The sequence below is a fragment of the Stenella coeruleoalba genome (genome assembly GCF_951394435.1).
Source record: "Stenella coeruleoalba genome assembly, chromosome: 10".
NCBI classification, from domain to species: domain Eukaryota; kingdom Metazoa; phylum Chordata; class Mammalia; order Artiodactyla; family Delphinidae; genus Stenella; species Stenella coeruleoalba.
The window spans coordinates 33608511-33622044 of record NC_137156.1 but is presented as its reverse complement, the minus strand read 5'-3'; the positions used below and the strand labels follow the sequence as shown (position 1 = coordinate 33622044).

The 13534-nt window shown below is 53.0% G+C and overlaps 3 protein-coding genes across 8 annotated transcripts; 2 read left to right on the top strand and 1 right to left on the bottom strand.

The window, feature by feature from the left end:
• Window positions 1-7: 7 nt before the first annotated feature.
• On the bottom strand, window positions 8-1700 carry MEA1 (male-enhanced antigen 1). Of its 3 annotated transcripts, none has more exons than XM_079934444.1 (4): window positions 1600-1700; window positions 837-1116; window positions 651-753; window positions 8-345 (listed from the first exon to the last, which is right to left on the bottom strand). In XM_079934444.1, exons 2-4 carry the CDS (start codon window positions 1104-1106, stop codon window positions 194-196), a joined length of 525 nt encoding a protein of 174 aa, XP_079790570.1. In that variant the 5' UTR covers window positions 1107-1116; window positions 1600-1700; the 3' UTR covers window positions 8-193. The 3 variants fall into 3 exon arrangements, with proteins under 3 accessions (XP_079790570.1, XP_079790571.1, XP_079790569.1); XM_079934445.1 differs by having other exon boundaries at window positions 1629-1652; XM_079934443.1 differs by having other exon boundaries at window positions 1491-1628.
• A 417-nt stretch (window positions 1701-2117) lies between these two features.
• KLHDC3 (kelch domain containing 3) lies at window positions 2118-8531 on the top strand. Of its 3 annotated transcripts, none has more exons than XM_079934441.1 (12): window positions 2118-2317; window positions 3453-3569; window positions 4520-4732; window positions 4911-5087; window positions 5240-5355; window positions 5544-5615; window positions 5725-5938; window positions 6017-6103; window positions 6250-6358; window positions 6486-6559; window positions 6683-6761; window positions 7889-8531. In XM_079934441.1, exons 3-12 carry the CDS (start codon window positions 4579-4581, stop codon window positions 7953-7955), a joined length of 1149 nt encoding a protein of 382 aa, XP_079790567.1. In that variant the 5' UTR covers window positions 2118-2317; window positions 3453-3569; window positions 4520-4578; the 3' UTR covers window positions 7956-8531. The 3 variants fall into 3 exon arrangements, with proteins under 3 accessions (XP_079790567.1, XP_079790566.1, XP_079790568.1); XM_079934442.1 differs by lacking the exon at window positions 2118-2317 and adding an exon at window positions 2704-3247; XM_079934440.1 differs by lacking the exon at window positions 3453-3569.
• A 337-nt stretch (window positions 8532-8868) lies between these two features.
• Window positions 8869-13395, top strand: RRP36 (ribosomal RNA processing 36). Of its 2 annotated transcripts, XM_079933741.1 has the most exons (8): window positions 8907-8991; window positions 10761-10867; window positions 11215-11362; window positions 11494-11560; window positions 11640-11744; window positions 12030-12104; window positions 12213-12330; window positions 12769-13395. In XM_079933741.1, the coding sequence occupies exons 3-8, from the start codon at window positions 11226-11228 to the stop codon at window positions 12903-12905; spliced, it is 639 nt and encodes a 212-aa protein (XP_079789867.1). In that variant the 5' UTR covers window positions 8907-8991; window positions 10761-10867; window positions 11215-11225; the 3' UTR covers window positions 12906-13395. The 2 variants fall into 2 exon arrangements, with proteins under 2 accessions (XP_079789866.1, XP_079789867.1); XM_079933740.1 differs by lacking the exon at window positions 10761-10867 and having other exon boundaries at window positions 8869-8991.
• Window positions 13396-13534: the final 139 nt, after the last annotated feature.

Below are 13534 nucleotides of genomic sequence, written 5' to 3'. Positions count from 1 at the left end.
AGGTGGGTTGGGCTTGGACCGTTGTCCCCATATGTACAGAACTGAATAAAGTGGGTCTCTGAGAAGAAGTCTGATTTGCCTTGACGTGGAAGGGAGATGGGGAGGATGGAGATGGACATTACAACCAGGATGTGTTCAGTCCTGTGCTGGTTCTGGCCTGGAATGCAGGGAGATAAGGCACCTCTCAGGGTGATCACTTCCAGGAAGGGGCAGCCTGCCGGGCTTGGAGGGCCTTCTGTACCACATCTTCCCACTGGGCATCTGATATCTCCCGAGCCCAGGCAGGAACCCCTGGCGCAGGTAGGCTTACACCAGCCATCGTCCTTTTCACCAGCTCCACGTGTTCTGAAATCACAGGCAGACCAGTTAGGGGGTAGAAACAGTAAGACCAGCTCCTCTCCCCGTTCGTTGAATTAACCCAGAGCTTTTGGGCTAGTGAGGTCACTGAATCTGTCCTGTTATTCCTAGGCAAGCCTGCCCATCCTCCCCCAGCCTAGAAGAATAGCATTTCACCTGGATTCTGAAGTCTGCAAAACCTTAGATTACAAACTTGTTTTAGGAACAGGGTGTTCCTGTGACTTCCCTCTACTGGCACTAACCAGTTCCCTTCCTCCATTATTATTCCAGAATAAAAGAATGAGCTCTTTTACCTGGGTCCATAGGAATAGAGCTGTGGTTGCTCGATGCTATAGCTCCCTCCTCATCTTCATCCTCGCTTTCTAATGGTGGGTCTGGCAAATGAAGCCCCAGGGCCTGCAGAGCCAGAGACGACAGTTCAGGGCCAGTCCAAGGACTCCAGCTTCACCTGCTCAGGAACAATGCCTCCTCCACCATACCTGGATCCGATCCTGGATATCAGCAACTACATCTTCTCCATCCCCCACTGGTGCCAGCTCCACCTCCTCTTGTTCAGGATCTTGATTCAGGGGCTGGTAGGAGTAGCCAGCTGGTCCTGCCCCCGTTTCCTCTTGCTCTTCCTCTGGTTCCTCACTGCTCCAATCCCCAGTGCCTTCTGTAGGGCCCTGGTGTGGCCCGAGTTCCTCAGTCTGATTGGGGAAGATACGTTCAGGACCCATGGTGTCTCCCCCTAGAACTACTGCTGCCATCGGGCAGGGGCTGCAAGAACAGGGCGGCAGGAGAATAGTGATCAGATGAAATTAAGTCCACCTTCAGCCTCTCATCCAGCTCCTTGTGGTCTCCTACGTCACGAAACATTTAAACGCCCCAAGTTTCCTGCCCCCCTCCCCACCATCCAAGCCTCTCCTGGGCCCTTCACCTCTTAAGCCGACTTATCTTCAACGGAGGCCCACCCGCCTTACTCCGCCAATTCTTAACAGCCCAGCCAGAGGCCATGCCACCTCCCAAAAGACATCCCTTCGAGGACGCCCCTCCCCCCCAGTCCACTTAGGAACTCCGGGTCGCCAAATAAGCTCCCCTAGACAAGGCGTACCCGCCCCCTTCTCTCCTCTCCAAGGGGTTCCCCTCTGTACCGCCTGACGAACGCCCTTCGGGTCCCAGAGGCTTCCTTCAAACGGCCGCACCTGCGGCGGCCCCAGCCGCCCCACCGATTCTCGGCGCCGGCGTTTCCGCGCGCCTTACCCGCTCAGAGCCCGCTGCCAAACTCGCACCTTCACTTCCGGCGCGGCAGGACGTGCCGGGGTGCCTAGTCCTCCAACCCTGCCGCGCGCTCATGATTGACGCGAGCGAGGACGAAGAGTCCGCCCCTTGCCCCGCCTCCACCGTCTTCTTCCCGGACAACCAAGGACTACATTACCCAGTAAACCCCGCGATTTTTTAAAATTTTTTAATTTTAATTTTAATTTTAATTTTTTTAATTTTTTTTGCGGTACGCGGGCCTCTCACTGTTGTGGCCTCTCCCGTTGCGGAGCACAGGCTCCGGACGCGCAGGCCCAGCAGCCATGGCTCACGGTCCCAGCCGCTCCGCGGCATGTGGGATCTTCCCAGACCGGGGCACGAACCCGTGTGCCCCGCATCGGCAGGCGGACTCTCAACCACTGCGCCACCAGGGAAGCCCAACCCCGCGATTTTTGACACGTATCTGCACATGCCCAGAATCTCCTCAGGCTCCTGCCCACTCTTCAGCCCCTGACGTCCCTCCGGAACCCCATGAACTACAAGTCCCGGTAGGCTTCGGGCACTTAGCTCTGACTGCATGTTCGCAGACAGCTGCCCGCCGGAAGCATAGAGCCTGGTTGTGTTTATCTCGTTGGGGATCGAGTCGTCGGTTGGCGTGCAACGGGTTCTAGGCTGCAGGCAGCGCGAGGACCCGCGGCCCCGCCCCGGCCCGGCCTGGCAGGTAGTCCGGGTTGGGTTGAGGGACAAGGAGAACTATAGGGGCTGGGGATGCCCATGGTTAGCGCTGGAGTCGTGGGGGACGGGCCTGAGAGTGAAGAGGTGGGGGTGGGGAGGGAGCTAGGGGGATGATGGGAAAGGAAAGTGTTAATGGGGAAAGAAGGGCTCCGGGAGGATGGTGAGGAAACCAGTGGGAGAGGCCTGGTAGCCGGAGGAGGCACTAAAGGAAACTGGAAAGAAGATCGGGTTATGAGGAGAACAGGGAAGCTGAGGATAATGGAAGAAAAGGGCGGGGGTGTCTGGAGTTGTGCGTGAGGGGAGGTTGGGATGACTGAGAGACGAAAGGGATAGCGTCATATACAGGGAGGAATATCTCTGGCGGAAAGGGGTCAATGGATATTAGCTTTTTTCCCCTTAGTGGAAGAGGGAAAATGGAGGGCTGTCGGGGTGGAGCTTGGAGTTGTGGGAGAAGGAAGAAGGAGAAAACGGCAAAGCTCTCAGGAGATCAAAAAGGGCCAGAAACGGGGAATGAAAATTGCAAGAGAATAGCAAGGGGGATAGGTACATGAAGGGAATTGAAGAAGCTTGAGGATGCGGCAGTGATGGAGGATGGGAGAGACCCAGGGATAAGAGGAGCCCCTGAGACCCTGGGGGCTTGTTCTTCACGAGCTTGAGTTGTTTTTTTTTTTTTGGAGGAGAAGCTAAGGTTTTTTTCTCCACCTTTGGATAGAATTGCTTCTCTCTTGTCCTCTGAATTCTTTGCTTTACCTTGATATAGCTGAAGTGGGGAGTGGAAGCTATGAGGGAAGATGGACTCCGGTTCTTAAGCTCTTCAACCTCCTTCCTATCTGTCCTTACAAGCCCAGATCCAAGAGCTTTTGGATTGAGGACAGGAGTAATGAAGTGAGAGTGGTTTCCTGAGGGGCTATTTCAGGTTTGGCAGAGTGGCTATTTAAAGCATGGGGTTGGGGGTTGAGGGAGGCTGGGCAGGGGCAGGAGGGCTGGCAAAAGCCAGCTGAAACCAGTGTGTCTTTCTTGCGAGGGGCCTCCCTTACTTGAGCTTTTTCTTTACCTGAGATTCTGCCTGGCTCTTCCTTCTGCCAGGGCTTCTTTTTTTTTTTTTTTTTCCCTTCTGCCAGGGCTTCTTGAACAGGGAGCAGATGATCTACCCAAACCCAGCAGGTGCCTGCCAGAGCAGGCAGTGCCAGCTGCAGGATTTGCCTGACAGAGCCTTCAGATGTACCCATTATCACTAGGTTAGCGGGTTGTCTTTAAGAGACCATGATCTCTCATCCCTGGGTCTTTTTCTTGTCCTGCCCAAGGGCATTTTGCTTTCCTTTCCCTTTCCAGTGCACACCCCCACCCCTGTCCCCTTTCAGAGACCCAAGTGGGAGAAGAGCTGCTGGAAATAGCTCGTTCTCTACCACAATGGCTAGGTTGGGCAAGTGGCAAGAGGAGAAAACCCTACCCCCTCAATCCCCAGCACACACATACCTTTCTGGCTTAAGTTCTTGGCAGCATGCCAGGCACAGCTGTCAAAGGAACTCCTCCTGCCTGTGAGGGGCCCTGGGTGACCCCGATGACAACAGCTCTGTTTGACAAGAGCCCCCTATGAGGGGCTAATCATCCATGAAGGTCCCTGTCAGGGATCAGTCCCACCCCATCCTGGATAGAGGAACTGTTCCACTCTAAAAGCCTAAAAGCTTTTCTGCTTGGAGGCACTCATGCCAGCTTTCAGTGGACTGTCTGGGGTTGGCTGGGCTATTAATAGCTCTGAGTATTTTGAGATCCCTCTCCCCACCTCAAAGAGCACAGAGATTCTTAGAGAGGTGGCAGTAAGCAGAGCAGAGTCAGAAAGACAAGAGAGCTCACTGACCTTTGAAGGGGGCTTGGAGCTTGGGCCAAGCCAGTGACAGGGTGCAGCCGCCATGAGTAGGGGACGACCACGTTGAGCCCTTGATCAGCAGTCTGAGCTGGCAGTCAGGTCAGAGTGGCCCCACCCTTTGCTGTTGGAGAACACAGGGCCAGGGCTAGCTTCCTGACCTCAGCAGCTCCCCTGGAGCAGAGCCAGCCACCTGAGCTGTGGAGGGGTGGTGTGGGAGGGCCACCAGGGTGACACTTAGAGGCAAGGCTAGTCCTGGGCAGAGTCTCGGTGAACCAGGCAAAGGCTTTGCCTGAGGAGCCCCTGGACCTAACTTGTGTGCAGGTAGCAGAGGCAGCAGGCCGTGCCGGGGGGGCATGTTGCTGTAACCAGTGGCCCAGGGGATGTTACGGTGGACGGTGCACCTGGAGGGCGGGCCCCGCAGGGTGAACCATGCTGCAGTGGCTGTCGGACACCGGGTGTACTCCTTCGGGGGTTACTGCTCTGGTGAAGACTATGAGACGCTGCGTCAGATTGATGTGCACATTTTCAATGCAGGTAAGCTAACTCAGGGATCATCCCTGGGTGCTCACATCGGGGAGGACAGTGGGTGGCTGAGTGAGGTTTGATGGTGGCCCCCACGGCCAGAGGGGGTGGGGGAAACTAACATGTGGTTTGGGAAAATGTGGACGACCTGAAGAGAGGTTCCCAGGGCTGAGCAGAGCTGTGCCCACAGTGTCCTTGCGTTGGACAAAGCTGCCCCCAGTGAGGCCCGCCACCCGCGGGCAGGCTCCCGTGGTACCCTACATGCGGTATGGACACTCCACCGTCCTCATCGACGACACAGTCTTCCTTTGGGGTGGGCGGAATGACACCGAAGGGGCCTGCAATGTGCTCTATGCCTTTGACGTCAGTGAGTATGAGTCTCTGGAGGCTGTGTTCTGCCAAATGGTGCCTCGCGGGGCTGGGGGAGGTGTGGGCTGAGGGGGGCTGGGAATAAGGTGCCCCAGAGTCGAGGAGGGAGCACCAGCTTGCTTACTGGGCCCACCCTCTCCCCTCCTTCAGATACTCACAAATGGTCCACACCCCGAGTGGCAGGAACAGTTCCTGGGGCCCGGGATGGACATTCGGCTTGTGTCCTGGGCAAGACCATGTACATTTTCGGGGGCTACGAGCAGCTGGTAGGTCTGGGAAGAAACTAGAGGTTTCCCTAGGGTGGGAATGAGAAGGAGGAAGGGGAATTGAAAGTAGTGGAATGGGAAGCTTTGGTTTGCTTGCAGGTTCTGAGGTGGGAGGGACGGAGGGTCGGAGAGTGACCCCTGCTCCTCTCTTTTATTCCTTCCTTCACTTCCTTTCTCTTCCTTGTCAGGCGGACTGCTTTTCCAATGACATTCACAAGCTGGATACCAGCACCATGACATGGACCCTGATCTGTACAAAGGTTGGCCCTTCTTGCTCTCTCCCAGATCCCCACCCTCAATTTAAGGAACCATAGGGAGCTCAAACAGTGAAAGCTGACCCCTCCCCCTCCCATCTCTGCTCCTGCCCAGGGCAACCCTGCACGCTGGAGGGACTTCCACTCGGCCACAATGCTGGGCAGTCACATGTATGTCTTTGGGGGCCGTGCAGACCGTTTTGGGCCATTCCATTCCAACAATGAGATTTACTGCAACCGCATCCGTGTCTTTGACACGAGGACTGAGGCCTGGCTGGACTGTCCACCCACCCCAGTGCTGCCTGAGGGGCGCCGGAGCCACTCAGCCTGTGAGTGTCTGTTAGGTCCCTGCCGAGTCCCCGTCCCCCCATTGCCCCTACATTCTTGACATTCCTCTCTCCTTCCAGTTGGCTACAATGGGGAGCTGTACATTTTTGGTGGCTATAATGCAAGGCTGAACCGGCACTTCCATGACCTCTGGAAGTTTAACCCTGGTAAAGAGCACTGCCTTTAAGGGAGGAACAGGGAGCAATTGAGGGGGCGTGGAAAAGAAAAGAATAATCCTGAGTGGGTGAGGGGCGGGAGTGGAGAGGATATCTGGGCTAGCAGGTGTTGAACCTCCATTTAAACTTCTCCTTAGTGTCGTTTACCTGGAAAAAGATTGAACCGAAGGGGAAGGGGCCATGTCCCCGCCGGCGCCAGTGCTGCTGTATTGTTGGTGACAAGATTGTCCTCTTTGGGGGTACCAGGTTAGGAGGAGAGAGGGGAGGGCTCCAGGAAGGGCCTAAGCCTGTGACTAACATGGGAGACATTTGAGCAAGAGGGTCTCGTGGGTAGTCTTCGCTCCTTCCTTCATCTCTCTTTTGATCCCTACAGTCCGTCTCCTGAGGAAGGCCTGGGAGATGAATTTGACCTCATAGATCATTCTGACTTACACATTTTGGACTTTAGTAAGTACACTTATTCCCTAAATGCATTTGCCCTCAGGGTCCCTGTCTTTGGGTGGTGATATCCAGGACTGGACCCTTTCCTCGGCTTTGACCATCTCCCTCTCCCCCACTCCTCCTTTAAAGGCCCTAGTCTGAAGACCCTGTGCAAACTGGCTGTGATTCAGTATAACCTGGACCAGTCCTGTTTGCCCCATGACATCAGGTACAGTGAATGGTTGGAAAGGAGGGGCTGGTTGAGGGTGAGTGGGCAGCACAGGCGCGTGACCTGATTGGCTTGGTCTCAGTGTGCAGGAGAGAGAAGATTTTGTTCTGTAGTATACTTGTGGAGAGGGAGCTAGAAGGAAATATAAAACTGTCAGCTGGGTAAGTTTTATGGAAAAAATGTCCAGTTTTCAAACCAAGCTCTCAGGCATCACTTCCTAATTCCTGAGCTTATACAGTTATTTTTGTTAATATGCTGAGAAAGTTTGATTAAATCTTAGAACCTAGCTGTGGAGAAAAAAACAAGTTTAGGAGCCTCTGGATCACATTAATTCCAGAATTAAGGGAGGTCCTTCCTAGCTCCTTCCCTTATGAATTCCATTCTTAGGTCTAAATCAAGCACTGAAAGTTATCTTGTGTATAATTGTGCCCTTCTGGGTCATTCTGCGACACTTTCCTCTCCTTGATTCAGTTCAGCTTAATACTTACTTGCTGAGGGTCTGTGTGTTCAGTATTTGGTGATAGAGTATACAAGGCTGAACAGATGGATCCCAGGCTGGCCCAAGATGAACACATGTGCAAGTGCCTAGTACCAAGTAGAGTAGAGCCTTGGCATAAGGAGGTACTTCGTAGAATGACAGTTGTCAAAAAGAGAGGAATTTAATTTTAATATGGTGGGATGGCTGGGGAAGGCCTCAGGGAGGATAGGAGAGCTGAATCAGGGCCTTAAAAGGATGAGAGTTGAGAGCAAAAACCGACATTCCTGGTGGGGGGGAGGGGCATCCTGGTTGGATCTCAGCAGAGGAGGAAAGGTAGGTTGGGAAGTTTATTGAGATGTATACACAAACGTTTTTCTCCAGGTGTTGGGCACAAGAATATCAATATGTAAACATAAACAGGAAGTCCACATGAGCTTGCAGGGGGACTAGTGGGTGGTAGTGGATTTGGTGGTGGGTGGAGACCTGATTGTTAACCCTCATAGGGCTGTAAGGAAGAGGTGGCCGTGGGTGGTTGAGCTTTAGGAAGTTGAAGGCACTGGTGTGTTCATTGCTTTGTTTGAGCAATTCTGGACTTGGGGGTGGAGGCTTCCCCTTCTGTCCTTTCTGCCTGTCATTTTTGGCCTTCCAGGTGGGAGCTGAATGCCATGACCACCAACAGCAATATCAGTCGCCCCATTGTCTCCTCCCATGGGTAGGAGGAAGTTTCTGCCGCCTCCCTTCCTGAGCCTGCTGGTGTCTTCACTGCCCTTGCCCATCTCTCCCCCGCCTGCCCCTTTGGACCCTGGACTTGGTATACCTCCACATGGAGTTGTTGGACTAGAGGTGTTTTCTGTGCTGTGAACTTAGTGGGGAGCTGCAGGGGGGAGGGCTAGGTCCCTTCCTCCTTGGGCCGAGGGCCCCTTCCCCTTGGTGCTCTGTCCCATTCACCTCCCTCCAACTGCTCCTGGGCCTCTGCTCTGCCCCAGGTCAGCCATGCTCTGCTGGGAAGCGAAGGGAATGGGGAGGAGGGAGAAGCAAGCAGTGTCAGCCTCAGGAGCTTCCCCTCCCCACCCCTCTTTCCACCTCTTCCCGCTGCTTGAGCCCTGAGCATTGATTGGGAGCTGAGAGGAGTTGCAGTTGTTGGCATGAAATCTCCTTCTCCCTGACCTGGGGAGGGGAGGACCAGCAGATAATCCTACCGTTCCTTGAGCTGTTGCTGTACCCTGACGCTCTCAGCCAGCTCACATTTTATAAAAATGAATTGAAAGTCTCCAAACGTGTGCTCTCTTTTGTGTGGAATAGGCAAGGGACGGCAGGAGTTTGCAGTGGGGCCAGGGTGCTGAGGTTCTGGCTTCTCAGCCAAGAGCATTAGGAAACCAAATACCGCCACGGACTGGCCGGAGTTTCTCTTCGGCGCGGAGTGCAGCGCCAAGCGACAAAAGGGAGGGGGCAACGTTATTTACGGTGGGCGCCCTTTTCCGCCCAGAGAGGGCTCCCCGGCCGCCCACCAGCGGCCCGCCCGGCGCTGGACGGGATCTGCTCTATTGTCACCAAACCTCGCGGACTCGGCCTGCCGGAGATGCCGGAAGGAGTGGGGCGGAGCGGCCGCCGCCGGAGCGGAAGTAGCGCCATTAGTCTTCGGCGCGCTGCGCGAGCGGATGCTGACTGCAAACTCCCGGGAATGGGCGGCCTCCGGAACTCCTCGCGGGTCTCGGGACGGCGGGGGCCTGGGGCCCGGGGACCTGCAGAAGGGTGAGGGGACGGCGCCGGGCCGAGGGGCAGCCGCGGAGGCGGGGTGAGGGGCCAGTGGCACCGCGTGTGGGGCGGGCTCGGAGCCTGGAGACGCCGTGACCGTGAGACTAAGTTCTCTGAAAGATGCGAACACCGGGAGCTCCCCCCCAACGCACTGGAAAGTGGGGAGTGAGAGAGAATGCTTCCTGGATTAGACCATCCTGAGCAGTTTTTTAAAGGGCGAAGAGGGTTTTTCGCAGGGGAGGAAACGTTCTGTTCAAAAGCAGAGTCAGGAAGGGGGATGGATTGTTGGAGAAGGCTTAGTAGGTGAGGATTCAACAAATTTTGCCAACATTGTTGAGCATCTGTTGTGTGCAGGCACAGTTCTAGATGCTGGAGATACAGTAGTAGATAAAGCAGCAGAACACTGTCCTCATGAAGGTTACCTTTTAGGGGTTAAAAAAACCAAGCAAATTAATAAAAGACAATAAAACACGGAATTGCAGATTTTTAAAGGGTAAATTTTTTGAAAAAGGTGATAAGAGCTTTGAAGAGAACGCAGGGGAGGGGTTACAGTTTTATGTAATCACAGAAGGCCTCACTGGGTAGGTGACATTTGAGAAACCGTTTGAAGGAGGTGAGGGAGCAAGCAGTACAACTGGAGGAAGTGTTCCAAGCAAAGTCCGGTGCAAAGGAACTGAGGTGGGAGCATACCTTCCTGCTTAGGAACTGCTTGGAGGCCAGTTGACTGGAGAGGAGTAGGAAGGAGGAGATGGTAGGAGATGAGATTAGAGCCAAAACCCGGGCTAGGTCACATGGGGTCTTCAGGCTATTACAAAGCCTAGAGCTTTTCTTCTGAGCAAGATGGAAGCCATTGGGGAGTTTTGAGTTCTGGAGTGACATAACGTGTAGGATATGTATGTGGAAATGAGGTGGGAGTGATAAGATCAGATTTGCCTTTTTCTTTTTTTTTTTGGAAAGAGAAAGTTATTTTATTAAAGAACTTAAAGTGAAAACTTCAGGTCTGAAGTAGTTTCCTTTTTTTTTTTTTTTGCGGTACGCGGGCCTCTCACTGCTGCGGCCTCTCCCATTGCAGAGCACAGGCTCCGGACGCGCAGGCTCAGCGGCCATGGCTCACGGGCCCAGCCGCTCCGCGGCATGTGGGATCCTCCCGGACCGGGGCACGAACCCGTGTCCCCTGCATCGGCAGGCGGACTCTCAACCACTGTGCCACCAGGGAAGGCCAGTTTCCTTTTTTAAAAAAATTTTTATTGGAGTATGGTTGATTTACAATGTGTTAGTTTCAGGTGTACAGCAAAGTGAATCAGTTATGCATATATCCACTCTTATTTTTTTATTTTATATTATTTTTGGCTGTGTTGGGTCTTCGTTGCTGTACGTGGGCTTTTCTCTAGTTGCGGTGAGTGGGGGCTACTCTTCGTTGTGGTGCGCGGGCTTCTCATTGCGGTGGCTTCTGTTGTCGCGGAGCATGGGCTCCAGGCGCGGGCTTCAGTAGTTATGGCACACGGACTTAGTTGCTCCGCAGCATGTGGGATCTTCCCAGACCAGGATCAAACCCGTGTTCCCTGCATTGGCAGGCGGATTCTTAACCACTGTGCCACCAGGGAAGTCCTATCCACTTTTTTAGATTCTTTTCCCATATAGGTCATTATAGAGTATTGAGTAGAGTTCCCTGTGCTACAGTAGGTCCTTATTAGTTGTCTGTTTTATATATATCAATAGTAGTGTGTATATGTCAATCCCAATCTCCCAATTTACCCCCTCCCCAGGTTTTGCTTTTCAGATGCCTCTCCCAGGCTGAAGTGGGGAGCATAGCTTTGAGAGGAGTGAGACTGGAGGTTGGGAGAGCAGTGAGGAGGCTAGAGTACTGATTGAGGTGAGAGGTGCTGAGCGTATCCTGAACCAGAATAATGGCGATGGTAGCTGAGCAAGGGAGACAGAGGTCCTTATGGGGAAACCTGTGAAGGAGTGATTTAAAAGAGCCTTACATATACACCTTCTTTAGCAACATGAGGCCCCAGGTACCTGGAACCGATGGGGAGTTAGGTGTCAGTGTAGCGCCGTTATAAGCTGTGCTGCCCAGGACCTGCAGTGGTTGGTCTGAAGGGGATGTTGGAAAGGATCAGTTACCTATGAAGAATGAAGATGGGGTGGCACCTTTGCAGCAGTGGCAGATGCTGAGCTGAGTTGCGGTTCCCTCCCACCCCCACCTACCTTTCACAGGCACATCTCACATGTCATTTGAGGAGCTGTTAGAATTGCAGAGCCAAGTGGGCACTAAGACGTACAAACAATTGGTAACTGGAAACAGCACTAAGAAGCAAAGTTCCAGACCACCTGTCCAAAAAGCATGTGTTGCAGATAAACACAGGTGAGGAGCAAGGCCTGCCCCAGGAGTTGGAGGATAGCTGGGACCTTGAGTAGGTGTCTGCTTTCTTGGGTGGCAGGTGGGAGGCCTTTGACAAGACTGGAGTTCCCTTGACCTGTTTAATTTCTCCATAGGCCTCTGGAAATGTCAGCCAAGGTCCGGGTGCCATTTTTGCGTCAAGTTGTTCCCGTCAGTAAGAAGGTGAGGAGGAGCCAGTAAGCTCTTTCTCAGTGAAAGGAGACTGAACAGTTCTTTTATATTCTCTCTGTTCGCTCCAAAGGTAGCCCGGGACCCCCGCTTTGACGATCTGTCAGGGGAATATAATCCTGAGGTGTTTGATAAAACGTATCAATTCCTAAATGACATCCGAGCCAGAGAGAAAGATGTGAGTAACGTGAGATTGGTCTGTGGGGATTCCAAGTGGTGAGACTAGAGCATAGGTCAGAGAGTCGGGCAGAGGGGAGCAGGGCGTGTCAATTTACTAGCTGTGTGATCATTGACAAGTTAGTTAACCTCTTTTAGCTTCAGTTTCCTTATCACAGATAATTCCTATCTCGTAGTGTTTATGTGAGTTAACAACATATGCGAACCTCTTAGAATAATGCTTGGCACAGAGTTTCACCTAACATTTACAGAATGCTAACTGTCATACTCATTTTCCAACGTGGAGCTTGTGAAAAAGCAGCTGAAGAAGCGCCGTTCAGGGGAGGAGCGTGAGAAACTGCAGCAGCTGCTTCAGCAAATGGTGAGTAAGTCAGAATACGGGGGAGGAAGGTGAGAGCAGGTCAAGGCAGGAGGTGATTCACAGTCCCCGCTATTCACCTGTCTCACCGATCTCATCTTTGCTCCTCAGGAGCAGCAAGAAATGGCACAGCAGGAACGGAAGCGGCAGCAGGAGCTGCACCTGGCTCTGAAGCAGGAGCGGCGGGCTCAGGCCCAGCAGGGCCATCGGCCATACTTCCTGAAGAAATGTGAGTGGTACACAGCTATGACAGGCTAGTTACAGGAACAGGGGTTGGGTGGCCATAGAGGCAGGATACTGCGTTAGGGGTCCATGAGCTCCCTAAGGGAGGCATGAAGGCTGGATCCCATGGTAAGTTGGAGGAAAGTAGAAATAGTAGGGAGTTGTTGTTTGTAACCATTCTTGTATCCCTAATGACCATGGGCAGGGAGTATTGTTTTTATCTCTGTCCCACCCCCACATATGTGGGTAGGGCGCAGAGAAGGAGCTCGTAGTTGGTTGAATTGAGAAGGAGCAGATTCATAGAAGTCAGCTTGCTTACACACACCGGTGAACTCCAGATGAGTCACATATCACTGCATAGTGGTTGAGAATTACTGACCTGGGGAAAGGGAAAGAAGCGAACTTCCTCCTTTGCTTACCGGCTTTCTTTCTCCTTGTCCTCTAGCTGAGCAGCGCCAGTTGGTCCTAGCTGAGAAGTTCAAGGAGCTGAAACGAAGCAAGAAGCTAGAGAGCTTCTTGAGTCGAAAGAGGCGCCGAAATGCAGGCAAGGACAGAAGACATCTCCCTTTGAGCAAAGAGTAGTAAGGAGCTGTCCTCAGCTCTGCCACTGTCCCAGTGAGAAATGCATCTGTGGGGACACATTTGGGCTTGGCCCCTTCTACTCTTTCCCATTCAAGGGCAAGGGTGACAGCTGCCTGGGAGCCCAACTGGCTCAGAGATGACTGGAAGGCTCTTGGACTGCCTGAGGGCTGGACAAGAAGAGCAGCTCAACCTTCTGCCATTCCACACTTCTTCTGCTTGGATCTGGGTCATCATGTCCTCAAGTCCTCCCATTCTTGCCTTAAAATAATGATTCTGGTATAGAAGGAAAAGGACTGGTGAGTGACATTGAGGCCAGTTGAAGGCCATAGAGTCTGTGAGTGGCTCCCGGGACTGGGACTTTATATGTAGGAGCCAGTTCATAAACACTCGTGTCACTCATCTTTTTATTCTGCTTCTTTTGTGGGTGACCTAGAATTACCATTTCAGGGGCCACGTGTTGGGTGGGCAATAAATCTAATGCTCCTACAAAGTGGGAAGTCAGATCAGAGACCCTTCCTATTTAAACTGAACAGATGACACGATCATTCAAAGACGGAACCAATCCCACAACTCATCTACTTAGCTTTGGTCTTGGATGCAGGGGAGGTAGAAGGTGGGGACAAAAATAT